The 17,873-nt window shown below is 60.4% G+C and overlaps 2 protein-coding genes across 4 annotated transcripts in view; both read left to right on the top strand.

Annotated features, from left to right (window-relative positions):
* The window catches only part of IP6K2 (inositol hexakisphosphate kinase 2), a 41,939-nt gene extending 40,457 nt beyond the window's left edge, over nucleotides 1–1,482 (top strand). For all 3 annotated transcript variants that reach the window (XM_062200817.1, XM_062200818.1, XM_062200819.1), the window contains 2 exons: nucleotides 103–278; nucleotides 716–1,482. In XM_062200817.1, the coding sequence (XP_062056801.1) occupies nucleotides 103–278; nucleotides 716–1,216 (677 nt within the window). In that variant the 3' untranslated portion in view covers nucleotides 1,217–1,482. The remainder of the gene's footprint in view (nucleotides 1–102; nucleotides 279–715) is intronic.
* A 2,123-nt stretch (nucleotides 1,483–3,605) lies between these two features.
* On the top strand, nucleotides 3,606–13,171 carry NCKIPSD (NCK interacting protein with SH3 domain). The gene is made up of 13 exons (XM_062200816.1): nucleotides 3,606–3,842; nucleotides 5,906–6,015; nucleotides 6,208–6,412; nucleotides 6,585–6,675; nucleotides 6,927–7,447; nucleotides 8,511–8,681; nucleotides 8,823–8,909; nucleotides 8,998–9,136; nucleotides 9,214–9,294; nucleotides 9,460–9,588; nucleotides 9,680–9,772; nucleotides 9,901–10,073; nucleotides 12,249–13,171. Exons 1-13 carry the CDS (start codon nucleotides 3,672–3,674, stop codon nucleotides 12,450–12,452), a joined length of 2,175 nt encoding a protein of 724 aa, XP_062056800.1. The 5' UTR covers nucleotides 3,606–3,671; the 3' UTR covers nucleotides 12,453–13,171.
* Nucleotides 13,172–17,873: the final 4,702 nt, after the last annotated feature.

Raw genomic sequence — 17,873 nt, 5'->3', positions numbered from 1 at the left:
CACCTGTGAGACAAGGGGTCTCCACAGCCAGGCACTGTGCCCTGAGGGCACCAAGGTCCCAAGCAGTAGCTTCCTCTTGGAGGATTGTCCTTAACCACTCAGAATTTATCTTACTGGAAAACCTGACTTCCCGCTACGAGGTGCCTTGTGTCCTGGACCTCAAGATGGGCACGCGCCAGCATGGTGATGACGCGTCAGAGGAAAAGGCAGCCAACCAGATCCGAAAGTGTCAGCAGAGCACATCTGCGGTCATTGGTGTGCGTGTGTGTGGCATGCAGGTGAGGGGCGTGCTAGTGCAAGACAGGCGCCAGCCAGCGCCTCCAGCGGTTGCCATGTCCCCGACCTGGGATAGTCCCATTGATTCAGAGGGTTCCAGATCTGGCCCTATGTGAATTTGTTGCTTTCTGGTTAAAAAGGGAAGCATGCATACCTGAGTGCTCCCCTCTGCTTCTGGCAAGGCTGGCTGAGTCCAGAGTCTGTGGATAGGAGTGAGGAGGAAGGCAGGAGGGGTAGGCCCTCTCCACTGACCATTGAGTTAGCGGCTGTGGCACAATGACCAACCCTGGGTGGATGGGGCGGGGGTGCTGATCAGACAGTTTAACTGTCTACTTGACACAAAGCATCTGCTCTGGCCTGTCATACCACCCTACCCATCCCAGACCAGGTCTTAACATGGCCTTCAGCTACTGACCTGCTGCTGTTCTGTCTCCCACAGGTGTACCAGGCAGGCAGTGGGCAGCTCATGTTCATGAACAAGTACCACGGGCGGAAGCTGTCGGTGCAGGGCTTCAAGGAGGCACTTTTCCAATTCTTCCACAATGGGCGGTACCTGCGCCGTGAGCTCCTGGGGCCTGTGCTCAAGAAGCTGGCAGAGCTCAAGGCGGTGTTGGAGCGACAGGAGTCCTACCGCTTCTACTCCAGCTCCCTGCTAGTCATATATGATGGCAAGGAGTGGCCTGAAGTGGCCCTGGACTCAGATGCTGAGGACTTGGAGGACCTGTCAGAGGAGTCAGCTGATGAGTCTGCTGGTGCCTATGCCTACAAACCCATTGGTGCCAGCTCCGTGGACGTGCGCATGATCGACTTTGCACACACCACCTGCAGGCTGTATGGCGAGGACAGTGTGGTGCACGAGGGCCAGGACGCTGGCTACATCTTCGGGCTCCAGAGCCTGATAGACATTGTCACAGAGATCAGTGAGGACAGTGGGGAGTGAGCTTGCTGGCTGCTCAGTACCTGAGAGACGCTCTGTGTCCCAGGCACAGCTGTGCTGCGTCGGGGAGGAGGCCAGTATGGCCAGGTGGTGGCCCCTGCAGCCTGGAGCTGATGTGCAGCGGCCTCCGAGCCCCAGCCTGAGCCAGCCCCAGCTGCGCTTGGAGTCTTTTATTTATTTTAACTGTTTCTTCAACATTCCATATTTGATGATGCAGATACCTCTTTCTTCCCTGGGTGTAATTGTTCTAATACACATCTCTTCGTTTATTGTACGCAGTGCTGCTGTCATTCTTTCCAGGGCAGGCAGCCCCCTCCAACCCTCGCCACGCGCTGTGACCTCTTCCCTGGCCCAGCAGCGACCCCAGCCCACCCCCCAGATCCTGAAGTCGCCACAGCCCCTTGGCTTGGCCCTTACTCCCTCAACCCGGCGCCTGGAAATTACGCGGAAAGGAACCTCACCACACACCCAGCCCAGCCGGGCCCCTCTGTGGTCTGTGATGGCCAGCTATACCTGACACAGGTCTTCCTGTGGGCCTGTGCAGCTGAAGCTGACGTCCATGAGCGGATGCTGCAAACACTGGGCCCCGCTGTTGATCCCTCCTGGGGGCTGTATGCTGCCCTTAGATGTCCTGGAGCTAGTTCTGGGGTTAGCTAGCCATGAGGCTCTGATCCATTGGCTGCCATGGGATCTGTAATAAAGGGGCCCAGGGGATGGAGGACTCAGGGGGGAGGGGAGGGGATCTGAGCTACATGGTCGTCTTGGCCACATCCCCTGTCCCCACTCCTACTCAGCTCTGGGCCCCACCACAGTTCGTACATCAGTCTCATTTAGCAGCAGCACAGCCCAAAAGCTACTGTAGCTCTGTGCCAGGAGGGAGCTGAAGGGTGGTCTTTGTTTTTTGTTTTGTTTCATTTTAGATTCATTGGGGCCGGCACTGTGGCACAGCAGGTTGAGCTGCGGTCTACAGTGCCAGCATCCTACATGGGCTCCAGTTCGAGTCTAGACTTTTCTACTCTGATCCAGCTCCCTGCTAATGCTCTCCATGGGAAAGCAGAGGAGGATGGCCCATGTGCTTGGGCCCCTGCATCCATGTGGGAGACCCGGAGGAAGCTCCTGGTTCCTGGCTTCAGACCAGCTCTTCTCCAGCCGTCGCAGCCATTTGGGGATGGCAGATCTCTCTGTATGTCTCTCTCAAGTCTGACTTTTGAATAATGAGCCTTAAAAATATATATATTTATTTTACTTAAAAAAGTGGTAAGACTTTCCAACTTCTGGTTCACTCCCTAAATGGTTGCAACAGCCAATGCTGAGCCAGGCTGAAGTCAGGAGCCAGGAACTCCTAGGTCTCCCACGTGGGTAAGGGGGCTCAAGTGTCTGAGCCACTGTCTGCAATTCCCCAGCTAGCAGAGACACAAAGAACCCCAGGGGTGTGGGCGTGTGCAGCACGAGGGAGGTCTTGAAGTGCAGAGCCAGACCTGATGCAGAAAAGACAGGGCCTGAATGTCAAGTCTAGCAGCTCCGCCCCACACCTGAACCTCCTAGGACCAGCCCACTGAGGCCCCTGGGCCAGTGTGCACTACTGCATATTCCAGTGGTTGGACCAGCCCCAGGCAGCCCTCTCCTCAGGACCCTGAGGGCTGCTTCCCTGGCTCTACCAGGGACCCTTACCCCAAGGGTTCAAAGACCTAGAGGTCTGGACTGAGTACAGAGTTGAGCGGGTGTGGGTCAAACGTGCTCTTGCTGCCACGTGGCATCCCGCTCCTCACTGCCTGCCAGTCCCCCTGATCGCGCCCAGGAGCGGGCGTCTGCAGTAAGACAAGAAAACAGCAACATGAAAGCGGGCATCAGGGTGGGAGCTTGACGACCTCTTGCTTTGGGAGGCAGGAACGGGAAGTGCAGAAGCCGGAGACTGAAAAGGGAGGGCTGGAGCCGGGGAGCCAAGATGGGAGGACTCGGCACAGGACAGTCGGACCCCCTTCCCCACACTCGCTCCCCATTGCCCACCACCGGCACAGCACTGGAGCTGGGGTTTGGTGCGGAGCAGCCCAGCGGACCCGGCCTCAGTAAAAACGAGAGCGCCGTGTCCGAGTCGCTGTCCTCAGGTTGGAACCCACTGCGGCGGGGAAAAGGAGCGGAGAGCCGGGCCAGGGAAGCCGAGGCCAAGGCTCTGGGGGAGGCGGGGTCGGTCCTGGCTGGCGTGGGGTAACCGTGCAGACTTGGCGAGGTTCGTCGCGGAGGCAGACTCCCGAGCCGCGCCCCGCTCCGTGGAGCCGCCAGGGGGCGCCGCGCCCTGCTGCGTGGGCTGACACCCACGGGGCGGAGCAGCGGCGGGCGGGAGCGCGCACGCGCGGTGTGTCACGGGGCGGGACGAGCGCGGCGCGGCGCTCCTGGCCTGGCGTCCTGGCTCCGCAGCTCCTGCCGCTTTTGCGGCACCGGGGCGGCCCGGCCTGGCCTCATGTACCGAGCGCTGTATGCGTTCCGCTCGGCGGAGCCCAACGCGCTGGCGTTCGCTGCGGGCGAGACCTTTCTGGTGCTGGAGCGCAGCAGCACGCACTGGTGGCTGGCGGCGCGGGCGCGCAGTGGCGAGACAGGCTACGTGCCACCCGCCTACCTGCATCGCCTGCAGGTGAGTGTGCCCCTCCACGGCCCCTGTGACTGGACCCCGCAGGACGGACCCCGACGCTCGGGGACCAGCGGCCGGGACCTTTAGCAGACAGGAAGTTTGCGATCCTGACCCTTGAGATTCCTAGACCAATGGCGACTGAGAATCCCAGGAGCCAGCATCCCCTGCCGAAAACCGGGCTGTTGACAGCCAACCCCAGACACACCTAAAGCCTCACTGTGGGACCTGAGACTCCTTAGGACCCCGAACGCCCGATAGAGGAACCTCCGTCATAGAATTCCAGAGCCTGAGACTCCCACCCTATCGAACGCTGGCCAATCTCTGAGACCCCAGACCCTTTGATGCCTTCTGCCCATCGAACCTCCGCCCAGAGCTGTGCCTCCGCTGAGACCTGGGTCACCTTCCACACCACCTGTTTCTCCAGCCATCTTCCAGGCCCTCAACCCCCCACTTGGACCCTGGAGCCATAGACACCCCATCCCTCACGGGGCCCCCCAAGCCCTGTGCTGTAATCAGCTTTTCCCAAGAGCCCCACAGATTCCCCTTTGAACCCGGGCCCCCAGCCCGCGCCGACATCCCTGGCGCTTCTGGGACTTCCTTCCTCCCGAAGCAGCGAAGCTCTGTCGCTCGTGCCCAGCCCGGAGTGGAGGCTTCTGTTAGGAGGAAGCCAGTCCTCCCCGTGGTCTGACCGTGGCCCCATTTCCTTCCCGTGGATGCTGCAGTCCCAGATCCTGCTCCCGGGGCTGGGGTGCGGAATCTCCAGCCAGTCTGTCCAGACCCCCGGGAGAAGGTGGGCCCGGAGCCGCCCTGCCCGTGCCAGACAGTCCCTAGCCTTAGGAAACATCCCGTCCCGGCCTGGTTGAGGACAGAAATAACAAGATAAATTTGGAAGTGTCATCTGGTCTTACTGGAGGGGCTGGGCCCAGGGCCCTTGGGGCTCCTTCCCAGACCCTCAGCGTAATCCCATTTGGACTGCTCTTGGGGTGAGAGCGGAGGCCCTGGGCACCCGGAGCCTGGAGCGAGTGCGTCAGACCGAAGCCTCTGTGGGGTTGGGGTCTCATCAGAGGCTCCTCTTCCCATCCTGGGCATAGGTCGGGGCCTGCATCGTGTCTTTCGGCGAGCCTCCCTGTCTCTGTGGCCCGCTGTAGGTCTCCTGTGGCTCTCCACCTGCGTGTCTGTCTGTCTCTGACTCTCGCGGGCCGTCCGTGGCTCTCAGGCACTCTCTAAGTCTGTTTCTGCGTGTCTCTGTTCCACTCTGGTGTCACTCCCTCTCGCTGCACGCTGGGATGCCCCGTTCCCCCCAGGAGGGGCCATGGCCCTGGTACGTCCCTGTCAGCGAGGCGTCCACCTCGGTGCTCCAGCTCCTGTGCAGCCTGATGGACCATGAGGGCCCGGGGTGGGGTGGGGTGGGGTGGGGGGCATCAGGTCCCACAACTGCTGCCCCACACGCTACCCTGTGCCGGCAGGCGGGGTTGCCGGAGGTGGCAACAGAACCTGGAGCAGGAGCCAGGCCCCTTTCTCATGTGCATCCATCCCACAACACAGAGCCACTTCCCAGGGAAGTCTGGGAGGTTCCTGGGGGAGAGTCAGCAGCGGGGATGGGGAGGGAGGTCCCTTTGGCCCGTTCTCGGCTCCCAGGGCCTGCAGAGGGCTCCCTGAGGACAGGGCTCTTCTGGGGTGTGACCTTGGCTTTGTGAAGGATCAGCAAGCCCCAAAGTGATTTCTCGAGGGTTCCAGACACTGGAATCATCCTGCTTGGCTTTTCCGCATGAGCTCCAAGCCCAGCCCCGGGACAGATGAGGTGTACCCTCCTGGCCTCAAGCTGGGGGTCCCTGGGCTGTGTTGTGGCTCTGAAGCCCTGCTTTTCACAGACGTCTCAGACAAGGGCCTCCCTGTGGGATAAAATTGTGGGGGGCCACACGAGGGCCACCCTGCATCCTGGCTCCCCGGCAGGACGGTTTGTGAACCCCATTCTGCGTTCCAGTTCTGCCTTCTGTGCTCATGCCCAGCATCCCAGGCTTCAGCCCTGGGTTCCCGCAGCCCTGACGGCCTCCCCTGCCCCCCAGGGCCTAGACCAAGATGTCCTGCAAGCCATCGACCGGGCCATCGAGGCCGTGCACAACACAGCCATGCGGGACGGGGGCAAGTACAGCCTGGAACAGCGTGGCGTCCTCCAGTGAGTGCGGCGGGCGGAGGTGGCGCCTCCCAGAGAGCGTGCTGGGCAGGGACCCTCAGCGGCCACCAGAGATGTGCAGGGCACGAGACTGGCAGGGCACGCGCATGGGGTGCGGCCGGGGGGATGGTGTTTGTGGGAGGAGCAAGTGTGAGAACTCCACACCCCTCAAGAGTCTCCCTGGCCCTCTGTCAGGAAACTGATCCACCACCGGAAAGAGACCCTGTCTCGCAGAGGCCCCTCGGCTTCCAGCGCTGCAGCTATGACCGCGTCCACCAGTGACCACCATCTGGATGCTGCCGCCGCCCGGCAGCCCAATGGGATGTGTCGAGCCGGGTTCGAGCGGCAGCACAGCCTGCCCAGTTCTGAGCATCTCGGGGCAGATGGAGGCCTCTACCAGGTGAGGGCATCCTGGAAAAGGGAGGGGTCAGAGCGTAAGGCTCAAGGGATGCACTGGGCTCTGCACCCCAGCCCAGCCCTGCAACCCTCCCCCTGCCCGCAGCCCAGGGCCCCAGCCAGGCTGCCGCCTGGACGGCTGCCCATCCTCCCAGACCCTATTTCTGTCTTCCCAGATCCCGCCACAGCCGCGCCGGGCAGCACCCACCACACCGCCCCCACCCGTGAAGCGCCGGGACCGAGAGGCCCTGGTGGTCTCAGGGAGCGGTGAGAAGGCAGGGTTAGGGGTTCTGGGCTGGGGGCTCCCAGGGCTTGGAGTGGTTTTTCTGTCCACATCAGGGAGATGAGGCTCTAGGCTTGGATAAAGACAGGGCTGCCACGTTGGGGTATTGGGGCCTCTGGGCATGGTTGGGAGAAAGGAACCAGCAGAGGAACAGGGCTGGGGACACGGGCTCTGGGCTAGGAGGGTGGGGAGCCCTGGGGGCTGGCCCAGCACAGCATCTACTCTCTGCCCACAGGCGGCCGCAGCGCCACACCCTGCGGGGGTAGTTCTGTGTCCAGCGGCTCCACAGTCAGCAGCACCTCCCTGGACACACTCTATACCGGCTCCAGCCCGTCCGAGCTGGGACCCAGCTGCTCCCCCACACCCCCACCCGTGCCCCGCCGAGGAACCCACACCTCCATCTCCCAGCCCCAGCCCCAGCCCCAGCCTCAGCCCCAGCCCCAGCCCCCTCCCTCCAAGGTGCCATCTCCTGAGCCCACTGCCGAGGAGGTGGCAGTTGGTACAGCCTCAGCCCCTGAGACCCTGGAGGCCCTGGGTGCGCTGAGCCTGGGCACCACAGAGGAGAAGGCAGGGGCCGAGACTGCTGTGCCCAGGACCATTGGCGCAGAGCTGATGGAGCTTGTGCGGAGAAACACCGGCCTGAGCCACGAGTTATGCCGCGTGGCCATTGGCGTCGTGGTGGGTCACATCCAGGCCTCGGTGCCGGCCAGCTCACCTGTCATGGAGCAGGTCCTCCTCTCACTGGTGGAGGGCAAGGTGAGGGTGGGCAGCATGGCCAGGAGCCTCCCCACTTTCAGTCCACCCTGCCACGCCGCCCCCGTCCGCTCTCCTGCTCGCCCAGCCTGTGTGAGACAGGGACTTGTCAAGCAGCCAGCCCTGGGCTTTCGTTGTGCTGGGCACTGGGGATGTTTGGCTTGGCCACGAAGGAAGGAAGGCAGGGAGTGTGTGTGCAGCCCGGACAAGGGCTGTGCAGCAGCACTGAGAACAGCTCACGGGAAGCAGAAGAAAGCCCACAGGGTGGGCCCTGGGGAGAGGGAGCTGGCGGTGGGGAGGAGGTGAGACATGGACCAGGGAAGATGAGACCACGTCTGAGCGGCCAGGAGGGAAAGAGGGCGAGGCGGGCCATGGCTGCCGTGGGGTGCAGAGAATGGGTGCTTGGAGAGCTCCATGGTGGCCGTGGGATGGAGAGAATGGGTGCTTGGAGAGCTCCGTGGTGGCCGTGGGGTGGAGAGAATGGGTGCTTGGAGAGCTGTGACGGGGGCCTAGCACTGACTTGACCTGGGCGAGAGGGAGCAGGTGTGTAGGCGTCGTAGGCTGGGACAGGTCCGTTCCCAGATCTGGCTGTTGGTCAGCAGCAGGACTGGGGGCAGTGACCCACATTCCACGAAGGGGGCCAAATGTGCCCAAGGTCCCTCCTTAGGGCTCCTCCTACCCTCTGGAGTGGGGGCAGCGGAGCAGCGGGCTTGCCTGTGCTGGGCGTGGCAGCCAGTGCCTAGTTAGCAGGGCTGGATGAGTGTGTGGCGGGTGGGTCGACGACAGCCGGATACTGTGGGGAATGGACGAGTGGGGGCTCTAAGTCACGCTCAGAGTGACAGCGCCCCTGACCTCCTGGGCGGCGTTTGTCCAGGTCTGGGAAGGCAGACAAGTTGCTGGATCCTTCTACCCCCCACTGTCTCACGCCCTGTCCTGCCCTGGGAGGCCACCATGAGCCCTGAGCGGGCCAGGTGGGACTTGAGCTCAAGGGGGCCCGGGCTTTGGGAGCTTCCTGGAGATGGTGGCAGGCAGAGTGTGTAGTGAGGCACACCCCCTCTCCCCCCAGGATCTGAGCACGGCGCTGCCCTCGGGGCAGGTCTGCCATGACCAGCAGAGACTGGAGGTGATCTTTACAGACCTGGCCCGGCGGAAGGACGACGCCCAGCAGCGGAGCTGGGCCCTGTACGAGGACGAGGGCGTCATCCGCTGCTACCTGGAGGAGTTGCTGCACATTCTGGTATGGGGTGGGTGCCCCGCACGTCCCCCAGGGTGGGGCAGTGACCCCCACGCTGCCCCGGCCCTCTTGAATGCTCGGGAGTCTCCCCCTACGCACAGGTGCTCAGCTCACGCTGGGTGACTCACCTCCTCTCCCCTGCAGACTGATGCAGATCCTGAAGTTTGCAAGAAGATGTGCAAGAGAAATGAGTTCGAATCTGTCCTGGCTTTGGTGGCCTATTACCAAATGGTGTGTGCAGGACAGAGGGGAGGGGGCGCAGAGGGTCCCGGGTAAGGGTGGGGCTTCCGGGCACTGAGCGCGCAGGGTCCTCTGCCAGGAACACCGGGCATCGCTGCGCCTGCTGCTGCTCAAGTGCTTCGGAGCCATGTGCAGCCTGGACGCGGCCATCATCTCCACCCTCGTGTCCTCCGTGCTGCCTGTGGAGCTGGCAAGGGACATGCAGACGGACACACAGGGTGAGGCCGGCGGGCAGGCGGGTGGGCCGGGCTTCCCGCCGTCATTGGGAGCTCTGACTGCCTTCCTTGCCCGCTAGACCACCAGAAACTCTGTTACTCTGCGCTCGTCCTGGCCATGGTCTTCTCCATGGGGGAAGCAGTGCCCTACGCACACTACGGTAAGACTGCAGGGTGGCTGGCCGGCTGAACGCAGGGCCTGGGCACCTGCTGACCTTAGCCTGGCAGGGCTAGGGTGTTTCCAAGGCTCCCAGAAAGCCAAGGAGGCTGAGTGCCATTGGTAGGCGGCGAGGACACGGCTGCTCACTTCCCTGTGCCCCTCCCAGAACACCTGGGCACCCCCTTCGCCCAGTTCCTGCTGAGCATCGTTGAGGATGGACTGCCCTCGGACACGACGGAGCAGCTGCCAGACCTGTGCATGAACCTCCTGCTGGCGCTCAACCTGCACCTGCCAGGTGGGGCGGGGGCCTGGCCGGGAGGTGGCCGGCTACCCGGGGGGCCATGTGGCCTCAGCATCTGTCTTGTCTACACCGTGCCCTTCCTCAGCCCCCGAGCAGAACACCATCATGGCTGCCCTGAGGAAGCACACCAATGTCAAGATCTTCTCCGAGAAGCTGCTGCTGCTGCTGAACCGAGGGGGTGAGGGCCCGGGAACCTGCATGGGCGCCGAGCCAGTGTGCCGTGACGCCGCGGTCCCCTGCAGCCCCGCGGGGTGACTCTGGCACACCCCAGAGGCCATCCTGACCCCTGTGACTCCTGCCTCCTAGATGACCCCGTGCGCATCTTTGCGCATGAGCCCCAGCCGCCGCACTCCATCCTCAAGTTCCTGCAGGACGTGTTCAGCAGCCCCTCCACGGCGACCATCTTCTACCACACAGACATGATGGCGCTTATCGACATCACTGTGCGACACATCGCCGACCTGTCGCCCGGGGACAAGGTGCCCGGCCGGGGCCTCGGTGGGGGTGGGGATTGTGTGAACACTGGGACGTGACGCTGAACAGAGGTGAGGGGCCAGGGCCGCTGCCGGAGCCGGGCGAGAGTGGGAGACCACTTGGGAACCAGGACAGGTGTGGCAAGACACAGCGGGGGCCACACTGAGGCCATCTGGAGAAAGTTGGAGGGGTAGGAAGTAAGGATGGGGGCATACGGGGAGTGGGGTCCACACAGAGCCTGGAAGGCTGCGGCAGGAAGTTCTGAGCTCTTCTCTGGCAGGGGAAGGGACCCAACCAGCAGAGTGGAAGGCAGGAGGCCGTTGAGGAAGCACGGGGGTGCCGTGGCAGTGGCGAGACGAGGCCGGGTCTGGGGGAGTTGCAGGGGATCGGGCAGGGCTTGCCGCTGGATGAGGCGCCGATTGTCGGGCAGCGGCAAGGCGGGAACAGGGACTTCCTGGGCAAGACCGTTGTGTTGCTGGTGTGTCGGGATTGAGGAGCTACCTGCCGGACACCCAGGTGCCAAGGGCACCAGGGGGACCATGGGAAGCGAGTTGGGATCATAGCGATGTTTTGGAATCGTCTGTTCCGAGGTGGGATGTGAAGCCCGTGGCGGTGCAGTTGCCTGGGAGGTGAGGTAGTTGGCCTGGGCACAGCAGGGAGAGGCCCAGGGGAAACCGAGAGAGCAGGAGCCCCAGAGCCACGTGTCCGGTGGAGGAAAGGAAGCAGCCGACCCCTCTCACCACCGTTAGCCTGAGTACAAGGGCTGAGGATTGACCCCTGCTGTCGCCCAGAGGTCAGTGGCGACGGGCTGGCGAGCCGCGGCGTGGAGGGCAGAGTGTGAGAGGGAAGTTTGGGGAGTGGGAATGAGGGGCCGTGGGAAGCAGGACGTGGGACAGTGCTTGTGTATTTCTGTGAAGGGAAGCAGAAAATGGGGGGGGGGTCGTTAGGGGAAATGAGAGCTGGGGTCAGGAAGTCTTGGAAAGGTGGGAGGTGCCGGTGCGTGTCCTGAGCCAGAGGGAGTGGCCCAGTGAGCGCTGGCCAAGGGCGGGCATTTGGGGAGGAGGCCACCTGCTTGGGAGGGGCCACGCAGGCCGCAGGGACGGGAGCCAGGGCAGCTCGTTCTGAAGAGGGGCTGCTGAGAGGAGAGAGAGCTTCCGTCTTCTCCATGAAGCTCAAGGCCAGCTGTCTGCAGTTTAGGGTTGGGAGACAGAAGGGGGTACCAGTGCCGCCGGGAGCACGGACGCGGCAGAGAACAGCGCTGGGCACCCCTGGCAATGTTGCCTGTCGGTTTGAGGTTGGCGGAATTGAATGAAGTTCTGGCTTGCACTTGGCTCCGTGCTGGTCTATGGCTTAGACTCTGGCGTGGGAGGTGCGGGCACCTGGTTCTCACTCTCAGGGTTGGGAGTTAGCAGGGTGAAGCTGCTTAAAGGAAGCCTGGCTATCGATCCCTCTGTGAGAGACAGCGAGGGAGCGAAAACAGGGCTGGGGTGGGGGCGGGGAGGTGGGTCTCCAGGAAGAGATTGGGGTCACATCACAGGGATTAAGCCAGAGGTGTGGGGAGTATGGTTTCAGAGCCTATGGCGAATGTCAGATGGCCAGGTCTTAGGCAGGGCTTGCACATGGGGTGCGTGGGGAGCGGGACTCCTCCCGGGTTTCCGACCCGTGCTGTTGCAGCAACTGTGTGTTTTTTATTAGGACAAAGAGCAGGAGAAAACCTTCGCTTGGGAGGGTGATCGATCACGAGTTGATGATGGGTTTATGGGTTTGAGGTCTCTGGGAGATGTGCAGTGACAGGTGAACAGTGGGATGTTCTTGTCTGGAGTTCACAGGAGAGGCTGAGGCGAGGGGTACCAGGGTGGGTCCCTGTTTGAAGCTGCAGGTGTAAATGAGATGTCCGGGTGGGAAGCAGAGGGCCTCTGACGGACGGACACAGCACCTTGAGTGCACAGCTCTGAAGGCTGAGCGGGACCTCGCTGGGCGGGCAGGTTCTGGGCCTGTCTGCCGCTGGGAGGACACACAGGCTGCCTGAGCCACCGGTGAAGGCGGCTTCTGGGCGCTGGGGATGCAGCCCGGATGTTCAGGTAGTGTGAGCTGGCCCATGGGGTAGTAGTGGCCTGTACCCGTCTGGTGGCTGGCACAGTGCCTCCCTGGGGTGTCTGAGCTGGCTGCTCTCCCCACAGCTGCGCATGGAGTACCTCTCCCTGATGCACGCCGTGGTCCGCTCCACGCCCTACCTGCAGCACCGCCACCGACTGTCCGACCTGCAGGCCACTCTGCGGCGCATCCTGACGGAGGAAGAGGCTTCGCCCCAGTGCCAAATGGACCGGATGATTGTCCGAGAGATGTGCAAGGAATTCCCAGTGCTGGGGGAGACCGCCAGCTAGCACCTTCCCTCCCCTTCCCTGCAGCCCCAGTCAGGGTACAGGGGACTCAGGGGCTTGGCCCTAAGAATGTTTTGCACTGACAGTAAGGGGAAGAGGGGGTAGAAGGGACCTGAGCCTTGAGCAGGTAGCCCCCACCTGAAGTAGTGCTCATGCAAGGGGCCAAGTGTAGCATTGGGGACCATGGTCTGGGAGCTACACTGGGGCAGGGAAATGTACAAGCTGAAGCCCTCTCTCCCCTGGTAGGCCGCCTCTTCAGCATGCCTCCACCCCTACCCATATGCGCGCTCAGTCCTGCCGCTGCTGCTCCAGGCTGGGCCAGGGCCCCACCCTGCCTGGTTTGTGTCCTGGGCCTCAGCAAGCCATGTCCTTGGGGTGAGGGGAGGCACCTCCCACCAGCTCTGTTCTTTGCCTTAGCTTTGCAGTGAGTGCTACTCATGTGCCCCTACCCCTAAGGGGGTCGCTGCCCTTCGCTCCCACCCCCAGAGGCCTTGGCCAAGCTGCTGCTTTGAAAGCGGGATCTTGGAGACAGGCCATCCACCCTGGAGCCTCACGGCACGGGACGATGGTGCCGAGAATGCCAACGACAGAATCTATTTTCTCTCTGAAAATGCAGACTGGGAGCCATGTGTATTTTCTGATGTGCTGCAGCTCACCTTAGGAAATAAATCACAGGCGTCTGGAAGCGGCTTCCCTGTCTGATGCCTCTGGTCGGCGGCAGAGGGAGGTAGGGGCCCCCGGACCCGGCAGCCCAGCCCGTGCCGTCAGGCCCGAGAAGGCAGTGGCCCTGGAGCCCTGTTCCAGCATCTCTCCCTAAGCTTCCACTCCTCCTGGCCTCCAGCCTGGTACCTCCCTCTGTCCACCTGCAGGCTCACTTAAGTCTTTGTCTGCTTTGAATGCCATCCCCTCTCCCCTGTTGGTCCCCTGTCACCCACAGCTGTTCTTAACTGCCCCAGGCCCTCCTCGCAGCCCTGGATGCCTGGACCCCTGGTCCACCCTGGCTTCCCGTATTTGTCATTGAGTCGGACACATTCCTCTCATTTTACAACCCCAGAAGAGGTTTGCACAGCTGTTTAGGGGAACTAGGGGCCAGACTGTGACAAAGTGCATTGTCTTGTCTCCGTGGGCTCCCAGGTTAGCCCAGAGGCTCTCCCTGAGTAGGGAGGAGAGTCGGGCACCCCACGCAGACCCCAGTTGGAAGACGTTTCCAGCAACTCCCTTCATTTTTCACCCAAAACTCTGCACTCACCAGATGATCCCACTCATCCAGAATCGTTGGCACTGTGATTTGTGGTCACAATTTTTTATTTTTAAAGATTTATTTATTTATTTGAAGGCCAAGTTACAGAGAGAGAGAAAGAGAGGTCTTCCATCCACTGGTTCACTCCCCAAATTGCCAGGGCTGGGCCAGGTTGAAGCCAGGTGCTTCTTCCAGGTCTCCAACCTGGGTGCATGGGACCAGGGGCTTGGGCCATCTTCTGCTTTCCCAGGCCATAGCAGACAGCGGGATCGGAAGAGGAGCAGCTGGGACTTGAACCAGCGCCCATATGGGATGTCGGCACAATAGGCAGAGGCTTTACCCACTATGCCACAGCACCAGCCCCGTGATTTTTCCTTTTCCATTGGAGAGCTGTGAAGGCAGGGAGCAGTTATTCCCCCAGCAAGCAGCAGCACAGGGTGGAGGGTGGGACCCCCACAAACAGGTCCTCAGGAACACTTGATAGGAAGTAACCCCATGGGCATGAAGTGCGGGAGGCTGATGGGAAGATGTCCCTCATTGGCCACTGGCAGAAGGCAGAGCCCGTGGGCTCCCCTGCACCCAAGGTGGGGCCGACACTGGCCCCTGGTAGCACCCTGTGGCGCGTACTCTGCCTCCCTTTTACACCATGACGTTAACTTCCGGTCATGACTACTTTCGCACGCGAGTGCTGAAGGCAAGGAGCCGGCACTCCCAGGAGATCGTGTGATTCAGGACAAAGCCTGGGCGCTCAGGGAGCTCTGCGACACACACACCCCATGGGAAGAGCAGGGTGAGCCAGTGTAGCCCCGCAGCAGAGGCCTTCACCCACTTCAGCACTGGACAAGGGAGCCTTGCTCCGTCTGCGAGGGATGTGGAAGCCACAGCTGACAGCATTACACAAAGGCTGGGTCCCGGCAGCAAGCACCCTGCTCATGGCCTCACAACACAGAATTAGAGCCACAATAATGATGACCGGCCAGACAACCTCCCGGAGGGAAGTGCTGAGGACACCTCTGGCTGCTTGGCCAGAGGTAGATGTGGGTCGGGGCTGAGCAGGAGAAAGGGCGATGAGAATTAACCCCTCAAAGAAAAGGGAGTGGAGGTGACTAAGAAGAAAAACTCAAGTTTGGGGTCAGAAATGGCACCTAGAAGTGGATGGCTGCAGGTGCTAGCACCGTGTCTGGGCACGCACTGGACCATGTGTGTGCGCATAAGGCAACCCCAGGATGAGGGGCTGAGTGCAGATGATCCGCCTGCTTTCCCTTTACAGAAGTAAACACTAAGGCTGTAAGTAAGTGAGGACAGTCTTTTGTTTCTATGGAAGAATAACAGTGTGAAAAGTACAGTTTCAAAGAGCAGGAAAAAGAATGAGAACAGTGAAAACGCTAATGTAACCACTGCCTAGGTGAGGAGATACAACGTAATCAGCCCCCAGAGCCTATGTAGTCATTCTCAATTGCTGACTGCCTTCTATAATAAAAATATATTTTGTTTTCATTATATTTAAGAGGTAGAGAGAAATAGAGACCTTCCATATGCTTGTTCACTCCCCGAATGCTCCCAATAGCTGAGCCTGAGCCAGTTTGAAGCCAAGACCTTCATCTGGGTCTCCAACATGGATGGCAGGGACTCAGGTATTGGAGCCGTCACCTGCTGCCTCCCAGGGTGAGCATTACTAACAGAAAGCTGGATCAGAAATGGAGCCGGGGGCGGGGTGGGGGGGAGGACGGACGAGGCTGGTGTCCTATATGAGTGCCAGTTCAAGTCCCAGCTACTCCACTTCCAATCCAGCTCCCTGCTAATGCACCTGGGAAGGCACAGAGGAGGGCCCAAGTGCTTGCCGCCCACGTAGGAGACCTGGATGGAGTCTGGGGAATGACCCAGCAGATGGAAGATTCTAATTCTTTCAAACAGATGAATAAATCTTAAAGGGGGTGGGGGTGGGGGCTGGACGCCAGTGACTCTCATACAGGCTGTGGTGTCCCAAGCGGTGTCAGCCTCTGCCAGATGCCTACCCAAGGCTCCTCCCCAGAAAATCCTAAGTTTTTCCTGTTTTTGAACTTTTTCCAAGTGGAGTCATACAATATAACCCCTTGTGTCTGACTTCCTTCATTTACCATTAAGTTTCTGTGATGCATCTGTCACAGTGTGTGGTTGCAGCCTGTCCATTCCCATGTCTCAGTGCGTATGGGACACACCCTCATTCCTCCAGCCACTGTTGAGAGCCTTCCAGTTGTTTCCAGTGTTTGTTACCAACAGTGCTACTGGGAGCATTGCTGTACCTGTCTTGCTGCTGGTGGTTTGCATACTCTGGGGGTTACTTTCCCTAATCTGGAGTTGCAGAGTCACAGGCAGATACTGCCAAATAGTCTCCCAAAGTGCCTGTACCCATGCACAGGCCTCTGGGAGTCCCCTGAGAGTTCAGCTCCTATCTATTCCAAAACTTGAAATGGTCGTTATTATTTTAGATATTCTGGTAGAAAACGGAGGCACCTATTTTTACTTTGCTTTTCCCCGATGACTAAAGGGGTTGAGCGCCTGATCACTTTACCTGCCACTTGAGCACTGTCTTGTGAAGTACCCGTTCGGATGTCTTCCCCATACACCGACTGATTGATCAGTCTTTACTGATTGTAGTATGTACCTGGGATAGGAGTCTTTGTCTTTTTGTATCTTGCAATGTCTTCTTTCCCTTCAATGCTCATTTGATGAAAGGAAGTTCACTGCACTGTAATTCATCTTTTTTTCTTTTTTTGACAGGCAGAGTTAGATAGAGAGACAGAGAGAAAGGTCTTCCTTCCCTTGGTTCACCCCCTAAATGGCCGCTATGGCCAACACACTGCGCTGATCTGAGGCCAGGAGCCAGGTGCCTCTCCTGGTCTCCCATGCGGGGGCAGGGCCCAAGAACTTGGGCCATCCTCCACTGCCCTCCCTGGTCACAGCAGAGAGCTGGACTGGAAGAGGAGCAACCGGGGCAGAATCTGGCGTCCCGACCGGGACTAGCACCCGGGGTGCCAGCACCGCAGGTGGAGGATTAGCCTAGTGAGCTGTGGCGCCGGCCTGTAATTTATCTTTAAGATCTCCTGTGGTCTCTTCTGAAGGCTCCATTGTCTTTCCCTTCATGTCCAGATGTCAAATCTACCAAGACTTGATGATGTGGCGAGTAGGGATCTCATTTAATTTTTTCTATATGTATATCCAATGGTCCCAGCACCACTTATTAAAAAGCCCATCCCATGACAGGCATTGCGGTGCTGTGGGTCACAGGACTACTCAAGACGCCTGCATCCTGTATCAGAGTGTCTGGGTTCCAGTCCCAGCTCTGCTTCAATTCCAGCTTCCTGCTAACGTGTACCTAGGGGAGCAGCAGAGGATGGCTCAAGCATTTGGATCCCTGCCACCCACATGGGAGACCTGGACTGAGTTCTGAGCTCCTGGCTTTGGAAAGGCACCTTGGGCTGGGAGAAAGGAGGAGGCAAACACAGGGTGGGGAGGAAGAGACAGGAGAGGGAGAGAGGCAGAGCAGTGCTGGAGGCAAGTACCTGCCATGCCTTCGCTCCAGCGGGCCCATAGAAACCCAGGTTTCTGGGTCCTGGGAAGACCCTCCAGCTTGGAGCTCATGAAAGAGGATGAGGACCAACCATGTTTCCAGGGGCAAGGCTGGCCTTGGAGGCAGAGGCTTGTGTCTTTCCAGGAAGTGCATTAGGGCCTGCCACTGAGGGTGCGACATCCAGGTACATGCAGACAGGGAGGGCAAAGCCTCCACAGGGTCCACAAAGGCAGGTGGAGACCCGCCCGCGGTGGGCTCAGGCCGGCGCCAGCCCTCCTGCTGAGTCTGCAGGGCTTGACCTGTCCAGCCATGCTCCATCCTCCACATTTGCCCACTCAGCCCCCAAGACCTAGGGTGGCTCCCCCTTCCCTCGCAGAAGCTGATCTGGTGGTCGATCAAGGCGCGCTGCCCAGGCATCTTCGGCGGTAAGAGCGCTCAGGCGCCTCCTGTGGGACCTCAGCACTCCTAACCACCTGTTTACGCCGCCTATCCCCCGGCTCCGTCAGCGTCAGGTGCAGTGGCTTTTAGTCCTAGACCGCATCTGGAGAGCAAAGGCGCTGTCAGAACCACCGCCCCGGCCTTCCTCCTCCAGCCCCTATCCACCCGCCTGCCCCTGCCGCACCTCCACAGGGGC

This window comes from Lepus europaeus, chromosome 9, assembly GCF_033115175.1.
Source record: "Lepus europaeus isolate LE1 chromosome 9, mLepTim1.pri, whole genome shotgun sequence".
Classification (NCBI taxonomy): domain Eukaryota; kingdom Metazoa; phylum Chordata; class Mammalia; order Lagomorpha; family Leporidae; genus Lepus; species Lepus europaeus.
Note: the sequence above shows the minus strand (reverse complement) of the source record. Positions and strands in the feature narration are given on the sequence as shown.

What these genes read in the sequence shown, in the direction of transcription:
- NCKIPSD (XM_062200816.1), top strand. Translation starts at nt 3,672, where the DNA reads ATGTACCGAGCGCTGTATGCGTTCCGCTCGGCGGAGCCCAACGCGCTG. An exon ending in CAGATGGAGGCCTCTACCAG is followed by an intron (nt 6,413 to 6,584) that starts GTGAGGGCATCC and finishes CTGTCTTCCCAG; the next exon opens with ATCCCGCCACAGCCGCGCCG. An exon ending in TCTCACTGGTGGAGGGCAAG is followed by an intron (nt 7,448 to 8,510) that starts GTGAGGGTGGGC and finishes CTCTCCCCCCAG; the next exon opens with GATCTGAGCACGGCGCTGCC.